Raw genomic sequence first — 11,426 nt, 5'->3', positions numbered from 1 at the left:
TGTCTCTCTTTCTCTGTCTCTCTCTCTACCAGAGGCCTGGGAGCTTGAGATTCTCCTCCAGTATCTTGGCTCTGCCTAGAACTGCACATTTCTGGACTGTCCGGTTGGTTCTCCATTACCATCTTGTCTGTCTGGATCTGGAAGTCCCACAGGATCTTAGCTCGGTCATTCTCCACYACYTTTSGKGKTGTTMCCCACTTTGATCTCGGGGCTTCCAGTCCATATTCTGCACAGATGTTCCTGTACACTATGCCCACCTCTTGGTTATGTCGTTATATATATATATACTCTTCATTATTATAAAGATCAAAATAAAAACATGCTGGAACATTCTTAATACTAAACGTTGATCTATATGTGTGTTCCCAGTAATATTTTTGCAAATGCTCCTGCTTGTGTTCTGATAGCCTAAATATGTGAGCCAAGACAAAGGCCTTTAAATGTGCTTAGCATGAAAGATGTTGCCTGCTGCAGGTTGGAGATTAATGGTGACAGCGAGAAAGAGTTAAAGCGTCAAGGCTGCTAGAGAAGCTGGAGCTACAGCAGCACTTTCAGTCAGCTAAAAAATTACCTGATGAATCCTTCAGTGTAATGGTGAACAAACTTTCCTATATTCAGTCTGGATGTAGGGTAAGGAGGGAGAGATAAACAAAATCATATGAATCAATTGGTGACTACTGGAAACAGACACACACGTTACATGAAATATTTAAGCACAAATTGTCATTCTCCTGAACAGAGGTCTGCGATGGACTGGCAACCTGTCCAGGGTGACCCCGGCCGCCTCTCGCCCTTTCTTTGCTGGACATGGGCTCCAGCACACCTCCTGAGCCCACTGGGGACAGGAGTGTAAGAAAATGAATGGATGAACAGAGATGTTTTAATGTTTTCGAGGTCACTGTGGCTGTGTGGATAAAGTAGTCCTCTTGAGATTTTCCACATGTTGATGTGCCCATGGGCAAGGCACTTAACCCCAAATAGCCTACCGATCTGTGTATCGGTGTATAAATGTGTGTGCGAATGGCTGAATGCGACTCTAGTGTAAATCGCTTTGAGTGGTCAAAAATGATTGGAAAAGCGCTATATAAGTTCAGTCCATTTCCATTTACCATTTTAATGTTTTCCTGAAAATGTCCACATTATTCATTTAAAGTGATGGTAATTATCTATTTGCAGTCCCAGACATGACCTGAACTTTCCATCAACCAGACACTCTGCAGCAGCCAATCTTTTATTTTTCTGCATAATTCTTGTGAGTCTTTGTTTCTCCAACTTGGACCATCACGTTGCCTGGCTTGTCTGTTGTACAAATGAAAGGAAGATCTGTTAATAATAGGACAAAGGCAATATAAAAAAGGGAAAAAAACGGTTTTATGAAAGGCTCATATCTGGCCTCCAAACCTCTTTGGATTGGGTACAGAAATTACATCCACTACAAAACTGAACACAAATTTATCAATGTATATAATAAATTAGAGATAGACATAGGCTACATTAACACTGCAGCCTGAAATGACTCAAATCCATGTCTTTGCTCTTATGTGATCTGTATCTGTACGACCAGGCCGCTTTCATCTGACCTCAACAAACATCACTACTTTACCCTGGTACGCGCAAGAAGGAAGAAAAACAACAGTCATGGCAGACCATAATGAGCATTAAGTTGTTAAAGTGCTGGTTAGCTCATTTTCAGCTCCTCGTTGCTGACTCCTCCCATTTGATCCAATCAAATTCCATTTAGTCCCGTTACATCCCGTCTCTTCCCTGGTTTACCCTGCTGGCTTTTTCCATTGGATTTATGTTTTTGCTCTGCTCTGGTTCCCTGCTGTTCCCTGTGATTTTTATTAGTTTTTGTTTATCATTTTCATTCAACTTTTAACTCCATGGTGTCGAGAAAAGTCGAGCTCATCCCACTTCCCCATGCTGGAGATTTTAGTTTAATAGTAATAATAAATAAAATTACCTTAAAATTAATTACACAGGTGACATCAAGACCCAACAGTAGAGTCAGACGGTAATAAAATGAATCTGGTTGTGTGTGTTGTTATTGTGTCCTGCAAACTTTGTTTAATTCTACTTTTTTCTATTTAATCATAAAAAATCAAAGTCAGGCAGAAAGAGAGTCATGAAACAGGAAAAGCTGGTTTCCTGAAGAAAGAGGAAGTTTCTTTCTTGCATCAGTATAAAAATAATTCAGACCATTCCTTATTTTAAARCATTAAAGGTTTTTAAAGAATAAAATCTGAACATTTTGAGAGATTGGATAAAACCCAGAGTAAAATACTTAAAATAATGACTTATAATTATGCCAAATTAATATTGGTTTAACCAGTGGTTGATGTTGGTTTGATTATAAGAATATTTACACTTACTCTTACACTTGTGGAAGTACTTAAAGGTGAAACAAGAAACTGTAACATGATATCAGATAATTACAATAATGGATTATCATTGGTTTCTTTTCAGAAATGTCTGTAATAACTCACATTATGATTATAATAAGGGTAACTAATGTTATTATAACATTATAAATGAATGTTAAATCAGAGAAACTAAAAGGTTATAAATGTGATTTTGACATTGAACTTGAAAAGGTGTAAAATGTTGTAACTGTAATTAAAGGTCACTGATGTGTAGGAGGTATATGGTAGGTGAAAGGTGAAAGGTCAGGGGAAAAGAGGAACTGATGGGAGATCGGAGGTGACCAAGGCCTTATTGCTAAACTTCAACTTTCCTAAGAAAAGGTTGGGCAAGCAACGGGCGTAGGAGGACTATTGAGCAACGCGGGGACATTAGAACAGAGATCCGGTCATAAGGTCTCCAAGGTGACGGATATGAGATCATCTGTCCAAGCAGTCAGCCAATGAGAGGCACAGCAACAAAGCTAGCCAATGTAAACGCACCAAAAGGTGGATAAACCCTTTATAAGGTGGGTGCAAAAGAGGAATCTTTGGTTGGATCCTTCAGGCAGCTTCGAGCCAAGACGGAGATGGACAAAGAACTCTGCAGCTGAAGAAGAGCCGGGGCCACAGAGCTGAAGACTGTTCTGCACATGGGGACCAACCCGTTAGCCCCGCAACATGTGGCTTCAAATCGCACTTCTCTCAACAGCTGGGTTTAGACCCCCAAAGACCAAGACCAAGGCAAAGATGAAGATAAAGACAAAGACAAAGAGGAAGAACTGGTGTGTTCCTTCCGTGGGACCAGGAAGATCGTGAGACGAGGAGAAGGGAGCTACAGAGCTGCAAGACAAGAAGCTGAGGACCGCTACGCGCATGAGGAAGTCACCCTGATGCCCGAGACCTGCCGCTCTAAGTCAGTACTCTTCCTGTACTGGGAACCTCCTGCTGCTGCAACACCTTCTTCATCATCAGGCCAGTTCTGGGGTTCAAAATGCCAAACTCTGTCCGTCTCTCTCAAAGTTTCCCTTTTTTATTTCTCAGTGTCAGCATTAGGGAAAGATAGGCTAGATTATTGATTTTACTTATTTGATTATTTCTGCTACTGAATTAAGCTGTACTGACCCTTGCAAAATTGCCTTACTAATAAAATAATTAGCATTTAAGAAAATCTAAAAGATGTTGTGGACATTCAATTAATGAGTCACCTTAAAGTTCTTTGATGGTTGTAAAATAGCTATGAAGTTTGATTCTGGGAGGAAAAAGTAGAAATGTTTTATAGGTTGCTTTTAGCCAAAACTAAAACACCCTTGGGACTCGCCCGAGTCACTAAAACCAACCTGGTTCAGTAACAAGTGCACGTTGTAAAAAAGAGAAAGAGCGACCGTTAACAGGTGACCTCTGTGAAACTAGTATTGCAGGCTGCTCAATCTGGCTAATTCACAGGGTGAAAAAGGTGGGACATCTGGATGGAGGTCGTTAGAAACCAGGCTAGTCTTTCTCGACGCTTAAACAGAGTTTACTCAGTTCTGAACAGGGTAAAATCCCATCAGATTTAGAAAACTCAAATTACCCGTTAGATGGAGAGCAGCTGCACATCTCCCTCCTCTGAGAAGAGGAAGTAGAGAGAGAGAGAAGGGGAGGGAGGTGTTGCGCAACAACAATGGTTTGCTGCTGTCTCTCTGCAACTGGACCCTCTTTAAAACTACACATCATGACACCAACATTACAGGGAAACCATTTATCCGCAGCCATCGGTGGCCATGCTTATCAGTCTTCTCATTCATGGCAGGCTCTGCTGTGGGTGAAGAGAAGGGATGTAGCGCAGCACAGAGCAACTTGGTAAACAGCACAGTTACAAAGAATTGAATTCTAGTTTACTGACCTTGGTTCTATGAAGTCTCAAAGCCTTAGTTTGTAAGTATTTCCAAACTGACAGATGTCTGGTGTGTTCTCATCTGGTTTTAAAGTTTTTTAGATTGGGGAATGATATGAGGTCTTATATCATCACTTTGGATTGTCAGACAAGTTGTATTTAAGTAGTTTCTTGATACATCAGGTCTGACAGCAATATCAGGTCTGGATTTTATGAAAGTTAATCCCAATATTGGGTCAATTCAAGGGATAGGTATTTCACATAGGGGCCAGATCGACTTTGAAAACTGCTTTTAATATTTATTCAGGCTTTCTTTGTCTGGAAGGAATTTTTTGATTATCTGAAATATTACAGCTATGGTGTGAAGAAAATCTCATAGTATATATATCTCATAGTGCATGTAGAGGACTTAAGAGAAATTCCTTCTGGGACAAAATTTCTGTTTTGAACTATAACACACACTGCAGGTAGTGCGTCATTTCATGCTGTTTAAAGCTACTGAGTTTTTATGTTATTTAAGTGAAGTAACAGATTGGGCTAAATCTTAAATACCTTTGATTTTGGCCTGGGACAAAATCTCTGTAATATGTGACCATCACTAAACAAAACATCTATGAACCCTTTTTGAGCTCCGCTCAGCAGCCACCCCTCATAAGATAGAGTCATACACATTCTGGCTTGTTTGTTTGTTTTTTTTGCTACTTATGACTTATGTGTTGAAATAAACTTTTTCACAAAGGCAAAGGCCTGAGATCATGCAGGTTTGATAATTGCCAATCCTGCAAATCACATGGAAAGTACACATTACAGCCCATCAAACCTTCATCTTTAAACATGTGATGTGTGGTGGAACAAGTTGAAATTCCCATTAGCAGGCAAACACCAATTAAACACTTTTCATTAATCATGAGTTTTTCACCTACATTCTGCTTAACTGGGTTAAAAATATAAATAACACAACTGATTCACATGACATCCACAGAGAGGCACCGTGGTGTTTTCAACAAGGAGAGGTAAGAGCAAAGAGATAATTGGGATGGGAGTTGAATTGGGTGTGTGTATGTGAAAAGAATTAGTGAGTCAGAAATGGAGTGAGAAAACTGTTCCCACAGTGAACTTGTTAGCAGTCGAAATGAAAAGTGTTGGTAATGTTTTGGTCATGTGTGAAGATAATCAGAGCTGCATGCCTTATAGATGAAAACAGTTTTTTAGAGGTGTGGTGTGTAATCACAGATTTGTTCTATTTTGTTGGTTGTGTAGGATTTAATTGTATATTTCTTTTACAATATCATCTTCCTGAATGTTAATTTTCATTGTTTACTGGTTATCCTTGAGGCAGAACACACACTATATTGTCAAAAATATTCGCTCACCTGCCTCGACTCACATATGAGTTTAAGTAACATCCTAATCCCTAATCCATAGGGTTCATTATGATGTTGGTCCACCCTCTGTAGCTAGAACAGCTTCTGCTCTTCTGGGACGGCTGTCCACAAGCATTAGGAATGTGTTTATGGGGATTTTTGACCATTCTTCCAGAAGTGCATTTGTGAGGTCACATACTGATGTTGAACGAGAAGGTCTGGCTCTCAGTTTCTGCTCTAATTCATCCCAAAGGTGTTATATTGGGTTGAGGTCAGGACTCTGTGCAGGCCAGTCAAGTTCATTCACACCAGACTCTTCCATCCATGTCTTTATGGACCTTGATTGTGCTCTGGTACACAACTCATATTCAGCCCAGCTCCAACTGTTCCCACAAAGTTAGGATCCTGGAATTATCCAAAATGTCTTGGTATGATGAAGCATTCCAAGATCCTTTCACTGGAACTAAAGGAAAACCAACCCCCTCCTCCAAACTTTACACTTGGCACAATGCAGTCAGACATGTACTGTTCTCCTGGCAACCACCAAACCCAGACTCATCCATCAGATTGCTTTATGGCTTGGATGCAGCTGGTAACCATGGAAACCCATTCCATGAAGCTCTCTGTACACTGTTCTTGAGCCAATCTGAAGGCCACATGAAGTTTGGAGGCCTGTAGTGATCGACTGCAGAAAGCTGGCGACCTCTTCACACTATGCGCTTCAGCATCCGATGACCCCGCTCCATCGTTTACGTGGCCTACCACTTTGTGGCTGAGTTGCTGTCGTTCCCAAACACTTCCATCTTTTTATAATACAGATGACAGATGACTGTGGAATATTTAGAAGGGAGGAAATTTCACGACAGGTGGCATCCTATCACAGTTCCATGGTGGAATTCACTGAGCTCCTGAGAACGATCCGTTGTTTCATAAATGTCTGTAAAACAGTCTGAATGCCAAGGTGCTTAATTTTATAACTGTGGCCATTGAAGTGATTGGAACACCTGATTCTGATCATTTGGATGGGTGACTAAATACTTTTCTCAATATAGTGTAGATTTTCTGTGAAGCTGTGTGAGGAGAACTGAAAGAATACCCATTCAGCAGTGAGCCATTTTACTGATGATGAAATTAAGCATAGATGCAGCAAACAACTTAAAAAGTTACAATCAGACAGACCAAAAGACCATCAAAATCAAAGATATTACTTAATGTTTAGCTAGAGCAATAACTTGGAATTTTTTTATGCGACACAAGTAAAGTGTAAGAGTAGCGCAGTTGAGGATTGTTTCGTAGGGGTGCATAGATTTATCAGCCTGCCGACTTATCTGTGCTAATTTTCTTCATTTTGTGAGAACGGTGATCGGCTGATACTTAGATGTGAAGCTGATCTTGTCTTCCTCAGTAAAGGGCTAAAAATCACCCACTGTCCTCTTCTGCTCTGCTGTGGAGAAGTTTGACTGACAGACCGGCCCACTGGGTCACATCTGCACATTTGCAGTTAGCAATAGTCACACCACTGTTGCCAACTCAGAGAGTTTTTTGCTATATTTAGCAACATTTCAGACAAAAAAAATTGGTTTCAGCCAAAATCGGAATCAGAATGTCAGAATTTTTAAAGATTGTAATTGGCGATCGGTTAGAAAACCGCAATTGGTGCATCAATACCTTATGAGTGATAACTAGCACTCATAAGGCATTGCGGAGAACATAACCAATGTTCTTTTGGGGACTCTGGAGTTTTTAATGAATTTCCTCCTCTTTTGGCACATTCTGTCAATCTCTAAAGTCACCTCTTATCACCGCTATGCAGATGATGTTCAGTTGTACACCTCTTTTCACTAAAATTAAATGTCTAAGGTTTATAGTTTAAGGTACTTAGCCTGTTAATCAATGGATGGTAGACATTGTACTTCAATTAAATGAAGACAAAACTTATGGAAATAATTATATTTGCACCTCCAAAAATGTCTTGGATATAGGAGAATTGTGGCATTTGGGGTTGGCAGAATGCTGGAGTAGCTCCGTATTTTCATTCAGAATTTATTCTTTTTCAGACTTTCATTCCAGCGTGATTGTCTTAAAATATCGCTTTTTAAACAATCAATCTGTCTTGTTTTGGATACTGTTTGGAGAATTATCCGTACTCCATGCTGAGTTCTTGATGTATGACGTTATAGAAGAGTCAGTGAGTTGAATTCACGAATTCCATTTATTAATACCAAAATACAGCTGGTCTATTTCACATGCCACCTTTAAGAGGTAGCAAGTCAAAATGGCCCCCAAGAATGGGTTGTGATCTCTTTTGTTAGCCTCTAGCTAAGTTATGCCCCATAGAGGGCTTTCCCTAGTGTGTCCTTTCCTCTAACTATAGCTCTCATTTGCATTTCCTAACATGTCCTTTCCTCTAGCTTTAGCTTAGCTACTAGCTAACAGAGATAGAAGGAAAACACAAAATTATTTATTCTCAACACTGTGTGGTTGGTCTGATTTCTCTTTTACTCGCTCAGACCAACCTACTATGCTTTCTCTAAAGTTTTCAAAGCTCACATTATGCTAACTTGTATTAGCTACTTTTGGCCAGTTTTTGGCAGAACATAACAGGTGATGCTGTGATAAGAACTAAAAGTAAATCTTACAAACTCATATAGGCTTAAAGTCAAAAGCATTTGAATTAATTAAAAATTAAATTAACAAAAAAATGCCCATCTTTACAGAAACTTCTGTGACTAAGAATACCAGTAACTGGAACAGAGTTAAGCATGGTTTGAGCCAGGTACACAGTGCATTTTTGCTGCACAGCTTCACTCCACAGATCCAACAGTGATACACAAAATAAATCAGTTCATTAGTTTGTATTGGACATTTCAGTCCACAGCAGAGGGGCACACAACACTATCTGGGTGTGTCATGGTGCAGAGAGACTTACTGTTCATTTACAACAAAGATGCAGTTGTCTTGTGATGGGATGCCTGACACTGGGTGCTTGCAGGTCACTTTTCTTTCATTGTGGCTGGAAGAAAACAGAGAAATACAACATTTGAATGTTAGAACATGTCAACAAAACAGTTTAAATCTTTCTACAGAACTGGTACTTAAAACTGAAATCAGAACCAGTTCTGCAACATAAAAGTAGCTTAGCTTCCTACTGACATCGTAAAGCATAGTATTACTGCAAACCTTATCATCAACAAGCACACACATACACACCTGGAGCCATGTGTGACTCTGAATTTAAGCATTATGTTCCTGTTACAATTTTAAAGTAGATATCCCGCATCCACAGCTTCGAAAAACCCTGAATATTTAAATGTTCCAGTCTGAAGAAACCTGCATCTGAGCAGTCCACAGCAGCCTGACCAGGTTAGTGAGGACAACATCACAACATCCTCCAGCTCTGTCCGCCAATATGAAAAACTTCCTGTCCTCCTTTCCTTTCCCTTCTCTTTCGTCTGGTCTGTTTCAGTCCTGTTCTTGGCTTGTCTCTGTTGTGACTGTCACTGGTGTGGGAGCAATGTTTTGTTTTCTTCATGTTTTTCGGTTCTACTTCTATTGGTCAGATGCTGAATCACGAGAAAACGGCTGACTCTCTCATTCTTTTCACAAACACAGGAGGCTTGTTATCAACTCTGGAAACCTCATAGGCAATGATACAAACAACAGAAAGTTTGGCCTGAATGATGCTGAGCCTCTTAGTCTGCAATAGTGATTTTTTATTTTTAATCACCGGGGAACATTGTTGTCCTTGCTTCATGGTTTTTTAAATTTCTCTCCGCTGAACTCATAACATACTTTCTTCAAGAAATTAAAAAATATATGTGTTTTAATATCTGACTTGTTCTTGCTGCTTATATTATTTGAACATTTTGGAATTTGAAAACATCTATTAATGTTATTGTGTTGGACTTCAAAAATATAGAAATTTTGCTCTCCGGATACTGTATTCTAACTTTTGAATTGTTCTTATTCTTGTCGATAGCCAAAACTTCACCACAGATGTCAAAATGTATTTAACTGAAAGTTTATAAATAGCTAAGTAAATTAAGGATTTAGAATTTAACCAGAAAATATATTTTAGGTGTCCTCATCCACAGTGGAACATGTCCTGTGTCCACATGGACTGAAAGGCCCCTCAACAAGGAAGAAGCCATTACTCCAAAAGAAAAAGCCAGATTGCAGTTTGCAAATGTCCACACGGACAAAGACCTTCATTTATTGAGACGTCTTCTGGTCTGACAGAATTAAAATGGAACTGTTTGACCTCAACAACAATTATTACATTTGGAGGAAAAACTGTGACGGTTGTACCCTCCTAACTTAAGGTATGACGGTGGCAGCATCATGTTGTGGGTCTGTTTGGCTGCAGGAGGAGCTGGTACATTTATAAAACAGATGGCTTCATGACAAAAGAACATTATGTGGAAATATTGAAGCAACATCTAAAGACATCAGCCAGGATGTAAAAACTTGGGCACAGATTACTCTTCCAAATGCACAATAACCCAAAGAGTAAAACCAGACTGGTGACAAAGTGGCTCAAGAACAACAAACTCAATGTTTTGGTGTGACCATCAAAAAACTCTGATTTGAATCCTGTGGAGAAGTTGCAGGTAGACCTGACATGATTCAGTTCTGTTCTGCTAGAAGGAAACAACTGTGAGAAACGTGTGGAAGGAAACCTGAAAGCTTTGATCCAAGTCATACAGTTTAAAAGACAGTCATTGCTGATGCTGACCAAGATGAATGTAAACTTCTGAATTCAAAGAATGTTCCAAAAGAAAGATCTAAAAGGAATTTTTGCTAAGTTTTGTGTCATTTAGCAAATAGATGTCAGCAGGGACTTCTCTGCTAGTCCTAGAAAATTGAAAAGAAAAAGTGCAAAATGTCTTAATCATATTTAATTTGATCTGTAATTTAATTTTTATTCTACAAATGAGTTGCTTATTGGTATTCACTTTAATTTCGTACTTTAAAAAAGTCCCTTAAAGGCCTGCTCCTCCTCAGGACCTGCTGTACAAATTCAGCTAAAAATGAGAGATGAAACAAGAGACAGAGACATGCAATTTCTTTTGGGTACTTCAATTATGAAGTATTCAACGAAAAACGCAGTGCAACATGCCAAACCTGCAAGAAGAGGATCTCAGATTCCAACTTTGTTCGATATTTGAAGTTTCACAAACAGCAGTAGGTGGTACTTTTCTTTTACACTGAGATAGCTGACTTTAGTTAACTTTGCGTTATTATCAAGTGTACTCTGGGCTATGTTGATGATATTGCTTAATTTTCACTTGTATGCTATGTTTTGTCATGCTATATAAATCTGGTCCTTCAAAAGCATCCACAAATAATGTGCAGTGTGTTAACTCAGGATTGCTGGAGGATGGTGAGTGGGGCCCTGCAACAGACTGGCAACCTGTCCAGGGTGACCCCGCCTCTCGCCCGGAATGTTAGCTGGAGATAGAGACCAGCAACCCTCTTGACCCCACTGAGGGACAAGGGTGTAAAGAAAATGGATGGATGGATGGATGGATGGATGGATGGATGGATGGATGGATGGATGGATGGATGGATGGATGGATGGATGGATGGATGGATGGACCTAACTGATCTTTGCAGTTAGGCAAACCTGGAAAATCAGTGCTGCATCAAAAACTTTTTTCCTCCCACTGTAAGAGGTTATACAACCTTCAATGTATCTTAGGCTTTTAAGAGAAGTTTTACATTTTATGGAGTAAAATTACATTTATTTTCACATTTTTATTCCACTCTATTGTCATTCAGATATTT

At 39.5% G+C, this 11,426-nt stretch overlaps 1 protein-coding gene across 17 annotated transcripts in view; it reads right to left on the bottom strand.

The window, feature by feature from the left end:
- Positions 1–11,426, bottom strand: part of LOC103459572 (pleckstrin homology domain-containing family A member 5) — a 190,252-nt gene that overhangs the window by 105,382 nt on the left and 73,444 nt on the right. For 15 of the 17 annotated variants that reach the window (XR_001776212.1, XM_017302818.1, XM_017302817.1 and 12 more), the window contains one exon: positions 8,569–8,652. Coding sequence is in view for 15 of the 17 variants with exons in the window: in XM_017302818.1 (XP_017158307.1) it covers positions 8,569–8,652 (84 nt within the window). In the remaining 2 variants the exon portion in view is untranslated. Of the gene's footprint in view, positions 1–552; positions 620–8,568; positions 8,653–8,849; positions 9,070–11,426 lie in introns of those variants that run through there. The other 2 variants (XM_008401230.2, XM_017302819.1) reach the window with 2 other exon arrangements.

The sequence above is a fragment of the Poecilia reticulata genome, linkage group LG23, assembly GCF_000633615.1.
Source record: "Poecilia reticulata strain Guanapo linkage group LG23, Guppy_female_1.0+MT, whole genome shotgun sequence".
NCBI classification, from domain to species: domain Eukaryota; kingdom Metazoa; phylum Chordata; class Actinopteri; order Cyprinodontiformes; family Poeciliidae; genus Poecilia; species Poecilia reticulata.
This window is presented reverse-complemented; position numbering and strand designations above follow the sequence as displayed.